A 14,640-nucleotide genomic window follows, 5' to 3' on the forward strand; every position below is an offset into this window, starting at 1 on the left:
CATCTATATGCTGATGTCTGACACCCAAGATCTTCTCTGAGCCTCGGATTTGTAGATCAAGGTGCTTAGTTATATCCCTCACATTTACTTGTCTACAGTGGAACTTTTGATTTACAGCGCTCTTCGTTTTGAGTAAATTACATAGCCATCTGCCCACTTATTCAAGCCTGCAACTTGGCAGCTTTTCTTTATTTTCACCCTCGTCTTACCTCATACCTAAGTGATCTGTGAGCCCTGTCAGTTCCATCTGTAAAGTGGATCTTTAAATTCTTCCACTTTTGTCTTCATGACACCGTTCTTTTCCAAGCCAGTGTGAGTCCATTCTCGAACTGTTGCATATTTACCTATTTCTGATGTTATTTCTTCTCTAATCCATTTTTTTCCCCGCCCGGTAGCCAGAGTGTTTGTCTTTTACAAAATGGAAGTCAGAACATATGACCTCCTGGCATAAAACTATTCAGTGAATTACCATTGTATTTGGAAAAGAATCCTAAACCCTTATTGGCTTGATCTGGTCAGCCAGCCAGTCTACCTTACTAACTTCTTTTCATGCTTCTTTTCTGACTTTCTCAGTTACAGGCCACACTTTTCATTTCCTATAGGTTCTTTCCTACTTTTAGGTTTTTGCACTTGCTATATTCTCCCTGCTTAGATTCTTCTTTTGCTTTTGGCATTTACTTAAATGTCACCTTCTTTAAAGTAGGGAAATTCCTCCCCTCCCAGCCTGTTATCTTCATCTCTCATGGACTTTATTTCTTGCTTAGCATCTAATAGATATTTCCTGTCTAGTAAAGTGCTTTGCACTTAGTAGGCACTCAGTAAATATTGGCTGAATGAATGAAACACTATGCAGATTAAAAGAGCCAAATGCAAAGGTATCAATGTTACTTTAATAATTCAACAAATGAGGATGTAGAAGTGGGTGATGTGCTGTTGTCTTTCTATTTATATATAGTTCTCAAATCTCCTATAATGAGCATATATCACTGTTATAAACTGAAAAAGAATTTTTAAAATGAGAACATGTCTTGGGGTGCCTGGGTGACTCAGTTGGTTAAGCATCCGACTTTGGCTCAGGTCATGATCTCACAGTTTGTGAGTTTGAGCCCCATATCGGACTCTGTGCTGATAGCTCAGAGCCAGGAGCCTGCTTCAGATTTTGGGTCCCCCTCTCTCTACCCCTCCCCTGCTCGTTCTCTCTCTCTCTCTCTCTCTCTCTCTCTCTCTCTCTCTCTCTCTCTCTTCCCTTCCCTCCCTCCCTCTCTCCCTCAAAAATAAAAACACATTAAAATTAAAAAAAAAAACGTGTCTTACTAATACTTTTGTTGAGTTCAATTTTCTTAGGCTTTCATGTATCATTTTTTGGTGATTAGTTTTGTATGCAGTCTTCATTTTATTCTTTAAAACGTTTAAAAGCTATTACATGGGTTAGATGGAAGCAGCATAGCAGCACAAAAATATTCGTTTTCTTTACATTATGATTTTGTAGTTTCTTAATTTTTGTAGTTTCCTAAGTTGTAACTATTAATTATTGGTAAATTGAAGAGCAGATTTACTAACTGAATAGTAAATTACGTGGTATGGAATATAGATATGTTTAGAATATGGATTATGGAGCTCCTTTCTCTTATATTTTTTATAATCTAGGGAAGGAGAAATTCAACCTGGTGTTTGAAACACTGAGTCATTAATTGAGGTAACCATTAGTCATTTAACTCTTGCTTTTTCTGTGATGTTAACAATACTGGTTTTATAAAGGGTCATTTTATTGAAAGTATAAGCTTTGTTTTTTTAAGCTATTAATAATTACCTATGTCAGAGACATTCTTTCTCTGAGGTGACATAATTTGTTTCAACTTCATGGAAGGCTATTTCAGTCCTGGTATCTTACAGTTTTACCCTGTTTCTTTTGTTGACCTGAAACCTAGCACAGTGGCTGGTACATAGTAGGTACTTAGTAAATGTTGATCAATGAGTGTTCTTAACTGTACAGTTACAAAAATTCTTGTGTTATTTTTGTAGATGACACCACTAAATAATTTAGTGTATTATTTGCAGATTTTCCTAGCTTAATTCTCAACAAATTACCCTTATTTTCAGATTTTTACATTTTACTTAACTTTGTTCCTTATATTAATAAAGACTAGCTTTTTACTTTTACAACTTTTAAAAGTTTGGGGGGGCCTGGGTGGCTCATCGGTTGAGCGTCTGACCTCAGCTCAGGTCGTTTGCGAGTTCGAGCCCTGCATCAGGCTCTGTGCTGACAGCTTGGAGCCTGCTTCATATTGTGTCTCCCTCTCTCTCTGACCCTCCCCTGCTCACTCTCAAAAGTAAACATTTAAAACAACTAAGGAAAAAAAAAACTTATAAGTGTTAACACTCAGAAGTTTTCAACATTATCGTGTCAGTTTTTTATTTTTTTAATGTTATTTTTATTTTTTTATTTTTAACGTTTTTATTTTATTTTTTGAGAGACAGAGCGCTAGTTGGGGAGGGGCAGAGAGAGAGGGACACACAGAATCTGAAGCAGGCTCCAGGCTCTGAGCTGTCAGCACAGAGCCCAGTATGGGGCTCGAACTCACAAACAGTGAGATCATGACCTGAGCCGAAGTCAGACGCTTAAACTGAGCCCCCCAGGTACCCTAAAATGTTATTTTTAAATTGAAGTATACTTAGCACAATGTTGTATTAGTTTCAGGTGTACAGACATAGTGATTTGACTGTGCTCACCATTAAATGTAGTCACCAGCTGACACAGTGCTCTCACAATACCATTGAGTGTTCTCTCCTTATGCTGTGTCTTCCATCCCCATGACTTATTTCTACCACCACTGGAAGCCTGTGTCTCCTACTCCCCTTCATCCGAATGCCCATCTGCCCACCCCCTTCTCCCTGACAACCATTGGTTCTCTGTATTTATGGGTCTGTTTCTGCTTTTTGTGTACTCATTTGTTTTTTAGATTCCACATATAAATAAAATCATGGTATTTGTCTTTCTCAGTCTATTTTCACTTACCACAATACCCTCTAGGTCCATCCGTGTTGCAATCATGCCATATATTTTTTTCATGCTGTATTTTTAACCGTATTAAGCTGTAGAGCTGAAATGTTAGTGAAGGCAGTCATTTCCTGGTTTCTTTGTTCATGAATCAGATTGTAACTATTTCTTTCACTTTGGATTTGTGGTTACTTGAGCTAATTTAAGTGATGCAAAAGATGAGTCTCCTTAGGGCGTTTCCTCTTTTAAAAGTGTATGTGGTGTTTTATTGTAAACAGGTTTCTTCCGAGGAAACTTTTCTCTACAGGCTTACTTCATCATCCATTTAGGAAAGAAATCCCATTTATATATACTAATCCCTACATATTTTTGTATTTGTTACTCATGTGTATGTTGGTTTTTACTTATTTTTTCAAAACATTTCCAAAGGTTCTTCTGAAGTAACTTTGATCTGACTCAGTCTTTGCTGATTACTAGACACTTTCCTTTGGGTTACTCTCCGCCCACTTTGGGACTTGTAAATGCTTACCCTTCTATTGGTTTCCTCTGGCCACTGAGTATATGAGTAAATGTCACATGCATGTGGTATTGCTTGTCAGGGAGTGGAATTCTAAGACTTCCTCTACATAGAACAGTTTAACTTCTGTGCTTCTGGGCAGAGGAATGGTCCTTGGAACAGTCCTGCTTCCACCCAATAGTTATGGCAGAGATCAGGACACATCGCTTTGCTGCCTGTGCAGTAGTGAGGCCTCAGAAACTGCTCTACCCAACGTGACAGGTATGGCTCCAAGGTGATAGTTTGGGGGAGGGTTGATACTCACAATAATCAAACATGAATGGAGATTTCAAAAAATTTTCTCTACTCCTGTTACTGTCGTCAGTTTCGACCAGTGAAGTTAATTTAAGTGATGCAAAAGATGAGTCTCCTTAGGGCGTTTCCCTCTTTTAAAAGCGTGTGTGGTGTTGTACTGTAAACAGGTTTTCTCCAAGGAAACTTTTCTGTGCAGGTTTATACTTCATCATCCATTTAGGAACGATTTGCTTTTTTTCTGGTATTTCATAGTAGGATTTCAGTAAGTACTTAACTGAAGGAAAGAATAAATGAGTGATATGTAGTATTTTGTGGTGTTAAGATACATATGGCTTGAGATGAAGTACTTAAGTTACCTTGAGAACTGTTGAATGATTTTTCCAACCACCTTACATAAACAGTATTAAAAAGTATTAGCTTTGGGGGCACCTGGGTGGCTCAGTTTGTTGATCATCTAACTCTTGATTTCGGCTCAGGATCCCTTAAGATTCTCATTCTCTCTGTCTGTCTCTCTTTCTCCCTCTCCCCCTCTGCCCCTCTCCCCCACTGGCATCCTCTCTCTCAAAAAAAAAAAAAAAAAGTATTAGCTTCTCAGAGAATATGCAGTCAGGTAAAGTAGAATTCTGGCAAGATAAGGGTTTGTAAAATGCTTAGAAATGCCTCAGCTGAAAATTTTGTATATTTATTTCTCCAGTTACTATCTGACAAGTTTCTTAAAAATTTTTTTTACTGTTTTATTTATTTTTGAGTGAGAGAGAGACAGAGTGTGAGCAGGGGAGGGGCAGAGAGAAAGGGAAACACAGAATCCAAAGCAGGCTCCAAGCTCCCAGCTGTCAGCACAGAGCCAGACATGGGGCTTGAACGCATGAACCGTGAGATCATGACCTGAGCCGAAGTTGGACGCTTAACCAGCTGAGCCACCCAGGTGTCCCACTATCTGACAATTTCTAATTAAACTGATAAAAGTTATTGAACGACTGATTGGTGAAAAGTGTTTTTTAATAAAATTAAACATTAAATTTAGGAATTTTCTCTGAATTTGAGTCTGAGTTTTATTCTAGATTTTAACTAGTTTAATCCTGATAATTTACTTTTTAAGAACTACCGTTTCTATGTTTTGCCTTATTTTTATTGTCTTCTGCAAGTCTGTCAGTAGAAAAAAGTAATAAAATCAACCTTTACTTAACAACCCTATTTCTGCTCCCTGGGTCCTATATTGTTGTCTCATCTTAGCTCCATAATCTACCTCAAAAACCGTGATTAACGAAAAATTAACCCGTTATGTAATATAATGCATACCTAATATATAGTAGTGATTTCACATTTTTCAAAAATATTTCCAGCCTTCACACTTGCATTTATATAGGCTCAGTACATCTGAATCATCCAGATGTGTCTTTTTTAAGCTGACGAGGAAAGTGGCATAGACTACGACCCACTGGATAACACTGTTATTTACTTGCTCTTCCTATAGGCTTCTCGCCCCCCTCCCCCCCACTATCCCTTAGCTTGTTCTCCTGCATTTAGTTCTTTATGATTTAATACGTGTTCATTCTTGGCCTCAGGAAAATGTTAGGATGTTTTCTGTCTTTGAAACATTTTTCCTTTTGTTTGATGCTTAGCGGATAGGATGGCATTTAAATGGATATCCTGTGCAGACGGATTGTACAGGAAATTGACCCTTATTAGTTCTATGAGAACAAAAGAGTGAGGGGGAAGAAAGAAGAAAGGAAGGAAATAAGATCTTTGACTTGACCAAAAAAGTCTTAAAAGTAGAGATGGGAAGAACCGGAGTGGGGAGTGAAAAGGATTGTTTTCCAGTCATGGTTCTTTTAGTACTTTGGCCTCAAAAATAACTTTTATCCTGTGTTTGTTATTTTGTATATTTGAGAAAGGTACAGTATTGTTTGGCCTCTATACATCTTATTAAGTTTGCATCAAATTGTGCTCTTTGCCATTTTTCAAATAGTGTGGTTTTGAAGGAACTGAACTTCATGCCTTTAACAAACCTTTCAAGCTTGATGGAGCTTCTCTTCAGTTCAGATGAATCACATGTCATAGACCTGTCCTTGCACACTGACAGCCTGTGCACTGTGAGTGCACAGTTCCTGTTCACCTAATTTAAATGCTTTCTCTTCTCTGAAACCTTTTCTGATCCAGAGTTTGGTTTTCTGTTCTGTCCTCTCATAGTGGTACAGTATGTGAGCATAACAGTACCCGTGATTCATTTATTCAACAAATGTTTTTTGAGAGACTCTTACATACATGCACTGTTCTGGGTGCTTGTAATTTATCAGTGGACAAAGCATACAAAAATCCTTGTCCTCATAAAATTGGTACTCTAGTTGGGGGCAGTTAAATAATATATATGAATGTAATAATTATATAGTTTGTAGTAAGAGGAGCTCTGGAGAGAAATAGGGAAGGAGACATGGGGAGGGGGGGTATGTGGGAGTGTTGTCAGGAATAGCTGCATTTTAAAATAGAATAGTCAGAGAATGCTGTACCAGGAGGGTCACATTTGAGTTAAGTGTCATGTGAATGTCTGGGGAGGAATGTTTTAGAAGAAACAGCCAGGACAAACGTCTGGAGGCAGGAGTGTGCCTGCCTTGTTCGAGTAATAGCAGGGAGGCCAGTATGCAAAACAAGGTAAACTAGGGAGGAGTGTAGGCAGATGAATTGGGCAAGACAAGTTGCAAGGGACCTCGCAGGCTCTTGTAAGGACTTTCACATTTCACTCGAAGGTAGGGAGCTATCACAGAGTTTGGAGCAGAAGAGTCACATAATCTGACTTACGCTTTAAACACTGGCTGGTGTATTGAGAATAGACAGGAGACAATAAGGATAGAGCCATGGAAATCAGGAGTGTGGGGAAATCTAGCTGAGAGATGATGGTGGTAACAAGGAAATAGTGGAGGGGGTGAGAAGTGGATAGATTCTGGGTATATCTTTGAAGGCAGTGTCAATAGGATTTCCTTATGGTTTGGTTGTAGTATGTGAGAGCAAAAAGGAGTCCATGGGGATTCCAAGGTTCTCTTCCCCCAGCTTTATTGATATAATTGACATGTAACATTGTGTAAGTTTAAGGTGTACAGTGTGTTGATACACTTACATATGGCATAGTGATTACCGCCATAGCATTAGCTGTACCTGCATCACATGTAATTATCATTTCTTATGTTGTGGTGAGAACATTTACTGTCTGCTGGCTTAGCAACTTTCAAGTATATAATACAGTATTATTAACTGTAATCATATGTTAGATGCCCAGAACTTATTCATGTTATAGCTGGAAGTTTGTACTCAAACTTGAAGGCTTTTGGCCTGAGCAGCTGAAAAGAAGGAATTACTGTTGACTGAGACAGGGAATTCTGTGGGAGAGGCAGATTTGGGAGAAAGAACGGAGAGTAGTCTTTTATAGTAAGTCCAAATGGTGTTATTAGTGATTTATAATCTTGATATTCTGAAGCTCAGCATGGTGTATGGTAGATGTTCACTAAAATTATTAATTTTGTAAACCTTAAGTGTTCATATATTGGGTTTTACAAAGTAAGGTATAATTGTATGGTTTTTGCTGGTTTTGGCTCGCTAGGATTTAAGAGTTGGCTTCAATAGCTGCTTAATTATTATTTCTAAGTTGGTCATTGAGAGTACACAAGTTCTTGTTACCCTTGATTTTGTTCCTCTACCCTTTATCTCAAGCAAGGGGACTTCTATACAACAAGAAGAAAATGAACTTGAACTGTTTGATAATAATTAAACAGAATAATAGAGTAATAATCACAAAGCATTCTAATCTTGTTACCACCATTACTGGCAAGAAACATTTATCAGTGTGGATCATGTGGTACTCGCTATAGAACCTAATAAATATTACAAATATTCTCTATACTTTTTGGCAGTTCTTTTCATTTTAATAAAGGATTGGCATTTTGCAGCCCAATGGAAATTCTGCTAGAGTGGATGATTTCTTATTAGAATAAAGGAAACCCTAGTACATGTGATCAGTTTGAAGGATGTTTCATAGAATATGGTGTTTTATTTGTTTGGTAATCCTAATTGGTTACCTTAGTACAGCTGTTTCCATTCCTTGTAACTGCATGTAAACAAGGAGCAATAATACATCTGATTCATGTTAACTTTACAGGACATCTGGACATAACTTCAGATTTGTCATAATCTTAATGTGGGACAAAATTTAATTAGCTCTGAAATTTTAAGGATACATTCCTCTTAGGAGGAAGGAATGTGAAGAAGTGAAGTAAACTCTAAAGCTATCAGGAAAATTACAGATCCAACCTACTACAGGAATTTCTGTAGACAGTTATGAAGCCATTTTTAAAACATTGGTTAATGCTATTCTAAGATTAAAATACATCTCACTGTTTCCCGTCACTTATAGTTTTGTATAATTTGGTCATTCATTCAGTTAACAGTTATTGAACACATCCTATGTAACTCTTGCTAGAAAAAGAGTTTTAATATCAAGGAATACATTGTAAAGTTTGGGATGTAAAAATCAGTTGAGGATATTATAAAGATAAAGGGTACAAATATAGCAAGTGTAATGCTTTTGAGAGTATGGGGAGGGGGAGCACGTGAGGCTTCCTAGGGGAGGTTATACACTGGAACTGAATGTTATAAAATGAGTAGAAGGCAGGCAGTCAAAGGAAGGGTGGGAGGAGATCACAGTCCAGGTAACCAGGACTCTGTGAATAAAGGCACAAAGCAGCAGGAAGCATCTGTGTGTGTGTTCATGTTTAGAATTTGAGGTATGGAGTGGGGAGAGGTAAAGCTGGAGAAGTAGGTAGAGGCCTAATCATAAAAGACCTCGGAGGCCATTGAGAAGATTTTAGCTTGATGGTGAACTATTAAAGAATCTTAAGAAGAGTGACATGGTCAAATTTTTGTTTTAAATAGATCACTTTGCCAGCTGTGTGGAGGATGGCTTTGAGGGAGACAAGACTGGAGGCAGTAGTCCAGGTGAGAGATGATGGGGATCTGATCTGAGGCATTGGCAGTAGAGATGGAGAGGAGGGAATGTATTTGAAAAGAAATAAAACCACAGATTCCAGGATTTTTCTTCTTCAAATATAAGAAAGTCAACTTTAAATGAAAAATGAGTAGAAGGAGAGAGAGACATAATAGAAAAGTGTTGTTATGTCACAATAGGTAGTTGGATAGTGGCAGACAGCCACTAAAAATAGTTTCTGTGATCGAGAAAATCACCTTTGAAGGCATAGTGTATTTTTTGTGTAAATGACCTGGGTTGTGAGAAGCAGGTGATCTTTGTAGGGATCACCTGTTTGTGTAGTGTGACTAAATTTAGGAACCATAAAGCCTGAGGAAGAAACCAGGTCTTACAAGGCTTCAACCATTACACGTGGTAGAAACTCAAATGTCCTTTGTTGGTGATATTTTCTAGAGCCTTCAATTAAGTTCTCGATTAAGATACTTACAGAAATGTACCATCTAAGAAAAGAAAATAAGATGAAAACTTTTTCATTAAAACAACGAACAATTGTTTGCTATTATATTATAGACAGTGCAGAGTAATACAAAGGTATTTTGGAATGCCAAGAGTATTTTGTATTAAACCAAAACATTTTTCTATTGTTTAACAGATATTGTTAGTATTTTTTCTTTCTGGAAGCACTGTTTCTATAATTTTTCTATATGTAAATGTAGATCTGGGTTTATGCAATATGTACATATTTCTTAAAGTCTCTGTTATCTTTTCCACAATTTGTTTTATGTGTAGAGAGCAGGGGAAGAAGAAGGGTAGTTTGGGAAGACTTATAAAACATAACTGTACTTTCTTAAAACCAGCACCACCACAAAATATCTGATATGTTTTATGAAATGAATTGCCATTTCTTTTTGAGATTTCAATTTTTTAATTTTGAGAAAACCACTTTTTCTTTCTATTTCTGATTTTGGTGAATATGTATAAATTACAGCTAAATGCTCATTTTGTGATCTTTTGTCTTGTTATATTTTCAACAAATAGACTTTTCTCATACTTAGGAGACCATGCCATTTGCTCATTCTTCATGACTCCATATTATACAGTTCTTTTCTACCTTGGAACTTTCAGTATACATATATGCCAGCAGCTAAAATACTATATATGTACTGAATTCAAATGAATTTTTAATGGTTGAACTTAGTGTCAATTCCTTTCTCTTTTTATGTCTTTCAGAAGCCTTGCACCGCCCCTATGGTTGTGATGTTGAACCCCAGGCACTGAATGAAGCCATCAGGTGGAGCTCCAAGGAGAACTTACTTGGAGCCACTGAGAGTGACCCTAATCTCTTTGTTGCACTTTATGATTTTGTGGCGAGTGGTGATAACACACTCAGCATCACTAAAGGTGAGCTTCTGTGTAACATCTCCTCACTCTTCAGTTTTCATTTGTGCTTAAGAAATAAAGGGGTCTGTTCTAGATTCTGCCTCTGACTAAAATTAGGTGATTTAGGCCCAGATATTTTTGGTTCACTGGCTTGTTTGTTTATTTGTTTAAGCCTGTATATGGGATAATGTCACTTTGTCTACTTTATAGGGTTTATTAAGGAGAAGTGGAGATAAGGTACTTTAGAAAAAGCACCATGTAGGGGCGCCTGGGTGGCTCAGTCGGTTAAGCATCTGACTTTGGCTCAGGTCATGATCTCATGGTTTGTGGGTTCGAGCCCCGTGTCAGGCTCTGTGCTGACAGGTCAGAGCCTGCAGCCTGCTTCAGATTTTGTCTCTGGCTCTCTCTGCCCCTCCTCCACTTGTGCGCTCTCTGTCTCTAAAATAAATAAACATTAAAAAAGAAAGAAAGAAAGAAAGAAAAAGCACCATGTGGTATATACATAAACTCATCTCATTCTCAGAATTCAGTTCTATATGTAATATGCAGCATTCGTCTTAGGTGGCACTAGGTTTACTATACATCTCTTCTGTTTGAACTGTGGCTAAGATGAGTCATGTTGCCGGAGCCTGGTGCTACTCAAAGTGTTGTCCGTGGGCTGACTGCTTACCTGAGAATAGTTCATTACCAGTACACATTGTTAAGATTAAGAACTTGGTCCCGCTATGTAAGCCAACTGTGTCACTAAGTATACTACTATTATTTAGTTCAGCTGACATTTTCTGGTTTTGGAGCAAGACTTTCCTTCCTTTCCCCTTCCCCTTCCCCTTCCTTTCCATGTTTATTTTATTTTTGAAAGAGAGACAGAGTGCAAGCAAGGGAGGGGCATAGAGAGAGGAAGACACAGAATCTGAAGCAGGCTCCAGGCTCCAAGCTGTCAGCACAGAGCCCGACCTGAGATCGAACCCACGAACTGTGAGATCATGACCTGAGCCGAATTCGGACGCTTAACCTACTGAGCCACCTAGGTGCAAAGCAAGACTTTGAACAAGAAGGAAGTAGTCCAGTGATTCACATTCCAGCACAAGTGTCATATCTTATTGTAGACCTGCTTTGAGTAGCACTGGCCTAGACAAATCTCTCATTTGTGTTTATATGGGCTAGTGAAAGGAATATTAGGAAGGATTTCTATTACAGTAATACTCTCAAGAGAATAGTCATTTATTTTAGTAGAAAGTTTATAAAAGGGAGCGCTAAGAACATGACTAAGTAAAATCATTCATTATTAGTTTTTTGAATAAGGACAGAAAATATGGACCTTCTATGAGAAAGAGAGGTGCCTGGGACTCAGTGGGTAGAGCATGTGACTTTTAATCTTGGAGTTGTGAGTGAGCCCCACGTTGGGTGTAGAGATTACTTTAAAAAATAAAAAATAATAAAAATACAAAAAAATTACAAAAAAGTAAAAAAAAGAAGCATGGGACATTCTTATTGTGTACATGAATTAGATTACTAATCTACCGAAGCTTGTTCTTCTGAATTTATGAAAGCCTCCTACTGGGAAAAAATATATTTCAGGATAATTTTTTTTTAATGTTTATTTATTATTGAGAAAGAGAGAGCATGAGCAAGGGAGGGGCAGAGAGAGAGGGAAACACAGAATCTGAAGCAGGCTCCAGGCTCTGAGCTGTCAGCACAGGCTCAAACCCACGAACCACGAGATCATGACCAGAGCCAAAGTCAGACACTTAATTGACTGAGCTACCCAGATGCCCCAAGGATAATTTTTAACTTAAATGAAGCTAATTTAAACGATAATTTGCCAGACATACAGTTTTTATTTGTAAGGTTGTTAATAAAATTTTAAATGGGAGTGAATAAACCAGATTAAGGCAGACCTCCACTCAGGGAATGTTACCCTTTCATAAAACTTTTACATGCATCAGTTTTTTAAATCCAGTCAGATTAACCAAAAGCAAAAGAAACCCTTAACTCAAACCTGGGGTATAGATGTGTCCCTGAGTGGGTGTAAGGGCACATTTATCTGTGCCAGGAGGCTTTAGAGGCATAGAAAAAGTAAAGTGGGTGATCTAGTGTCAAGTTACTTGAAGACTTTAGGTAGTTTTTGGGGAAGGGATGGTGATAATATTTCTGTGTGTATGAGGTTTATGCATGGGGGGAAACTTTTACATGAACTTTTAGGATAAAACAAAGGATTTCAAAGAATTTTATACGTGCAGTAGTCTCTTCGGGCTACAACACACTTTTTTTTTTTACCTTTATGGATACTTCAGTGGAGAAGTTGGTGAAGCAGTGACTCAGAACATTCCTTCTAGATAGACTTTTCATGTGAGGTTTTTCTAAGATATTCAGTCACCAAGGAAACATCGATAAAGAAAGTCTGTTGACTCCTCAGTTACTAGTTATGGCAATCGCTAGAGTGCAGCTCAGGGGGTGGGATTCTTGTTATCTCATGGCAAACAGGGACTTCTCATGAAACCCATGAGAAGCCAGATTTTTCTATCAGGTTCTTATTAATATAAAATGATGTCATGCTAAAGCTATTTTATATTTTAAAGGAGAAGAAAATACATTTTAAAAATAAAATAATGACAATTTATTATAGTTCCTCCTTTGAATATTGTTTTTTGCTTGAAATAAAAAAAACAGTTCTCCCAGCATTCCTCTGTCAGTAGAGCTCATGTTTACATCCCCACTAGTCCTATCGTCAATTTCCCTGGTGCTCAAAACTTCCAGAGTAGAAAATTCCCCTCCTAACTTCTAAAAGAGAGGAAAATAGAGAAAAACAGGGTTTTTGACTGTATCCTGCTAATGATGACCCACCGTTAGCAGTTATTTGTAAGGAAGCAACAGTAATATACTAATTCTTTACGTTTCTAGTTCTTGTGGTACAATAGAGAACAGCTATAGAGGAACAAGTTCTATTTAGCTTTTCTAGGAGCACTGAGGTTTTTTACCTGCAGATATGGTTGGTGAGTATTTATCTGTGTATTCCCACCACCACACCACATGCTCCTATCTACTCGTGTATACGTATGTATATTTTATGAGTACATACTCCTGTTTTTGTCATTGAATGTCACATCCAGGTCAAAGACGAGATCATAGGAGCTAATAAAGTTATCCTATGGTAGACGTTGCTGTGGGCTGCTGACAATGTTCAGTGACTGCCAGAATAATGATTTTGAGTGTTTCCTCAGTGGCCTTTGCCTGATAACTAGTGGGCCATGTGCATGATCTCTCTTTCACCTTTCCTGTTTTGTCTGAGCTGTAGGTTTAGGGACAAAATGTATATTAGGGAGTTTAAAGCTGAGGTTCACAACTTTAATAGAGAAATTAAGGACATTGACGTTGACAGCAAAGACATTCTGAATAACTTGTCTTGGGTTCTGGCTTCAGTGGCGGCTTCCCTTCCCACACACTAATTTTAGAGGAATGAGTAGGACTGACTCATCTTCATAAGGAATGGGAGGGAAGTTGGGAAACTATAACTGGTAAAACTTGAGTCCTAGAAAAAAGATTGTGCTTTGGGAGTCCTAACCGCCCGCCTGCCCCCCAAGCAGTTTTTTTTTCCTGAAAACAGAAAGCTCTGTGGTTTGTGCTTCCATTTTGTTTTGTTGTTTTTTGTTTCTTACGTAGATGGTCTTGCTGCTTTGGTGCCAACTGAAATTTCAGAGTGACTTTGTATTTCACATTTCTCATCCCTAATCCTTGATTGTTGTTAACATCGAACCATATATAAGATACATTCCTTGACAAACTGTTTTGAGAAAAATGAACTTTTCTTTGAAGGGTGAGACTGTGTCATTTTCCAGAATAACCTGTCTTTTTTTAATTCAAGTATAGTTGACACACGATACTGCATTACTTCCAGGTGTACAACACTGTGATTTGCTCTATTTGTTGTGCTGTGCTCACCACAAGTGTAGCTACCATCTGTCACCACACAACTCTATTACGATGCCACTGACTGTATTCTCTGTGCTGTACCATCTATCCCTGTGACTTGTTTATTCTCTGTAGGGAAGCCTGTATCTCCCACTCCCCTTCACCCATTTTGCACAATGCCCCACCCTCTCCCCTCTGGCAATCAGCAGTGTATTCTCTGTGTTTATGGATTGGGACCCTTTCTGTGTTTGTATGCCACCATACTATACCACACGCGGAGTTTCCTAATGGCATTTTTTTAGTTGGTGTAAAAACCTTTAGTAAATACCAGAAGGTTATTTCTAACTGTGCTGCTTGTCTTTAAGCCACAAGCTAAAGAGATCAATCAGGATATGATGAGCAGCCAAGTTTGTTTTCATTATTTTTTTTTTAAATGTTGGCGTAAAATTTCCTGATTGATTTTTCGCAGAGTTCAGAGTTTGATAATAGACTGCTGATATTTGAAGTTAAGTTCTCTTCTCTTCTCTTCTCTTCTCTTCTCTTCTCTTCTCTTCTCTTCTCTTCTCTTCT

General features: G+C 37.9%; 1 protein-coding gene across 8 annotated transcripts in view; it reads left to right on the forward strand.

The window, feature by feature from the left end:
• ABL2 (ABL proto-oncogene 2, non-receptor tyrosine kinase) overlaps positions 1 to 14,640 on the forward strand; it is a 112,711-nt gene that overhangs the window by 73,790 nt on the left and 24,281 nt on the right. For 2 of the 8 annotated variants that reach the window (XM_040446643.1, XM_040446647.1), the window contains exons 2-3: positions 8,730 to 8,792; positions 10,012 to 10,182. In XM_040446643.1, coding sequence (XP_040302577.1) covers positions 8,730 to 8,792; positions 10,012 to 10,182 — 234 coding nt within the window. Of the gene's footprint in view, positions 1 to 3,589; positions 3,777 to 8,729; positions 8,793 to 10,011; positions 10,183 to 14,640 lie in introns of those variants that run through there. The other 6 variants (XM_040446645.1, XM_040446649.1, XM_040446644.1 and 3 more) reach the window with 5 other exon arrangements.

This window comes from Herpailurus yagouaroundi, unplaced genomic scaffold (assembly GCF_014898765.1).
Source record: "Herpailurus yagouaroundi ecotype Mexico unplaced genomic scaffold, PumYag 195, whole genome shotgun sequence".
Classification (NCBI taxonomy): Eukaryota; Metazoa; Chordata; class Mammalia; order Carnivora; family Felidae; genus Herpailurus; species Herpailurus yagouaroundi.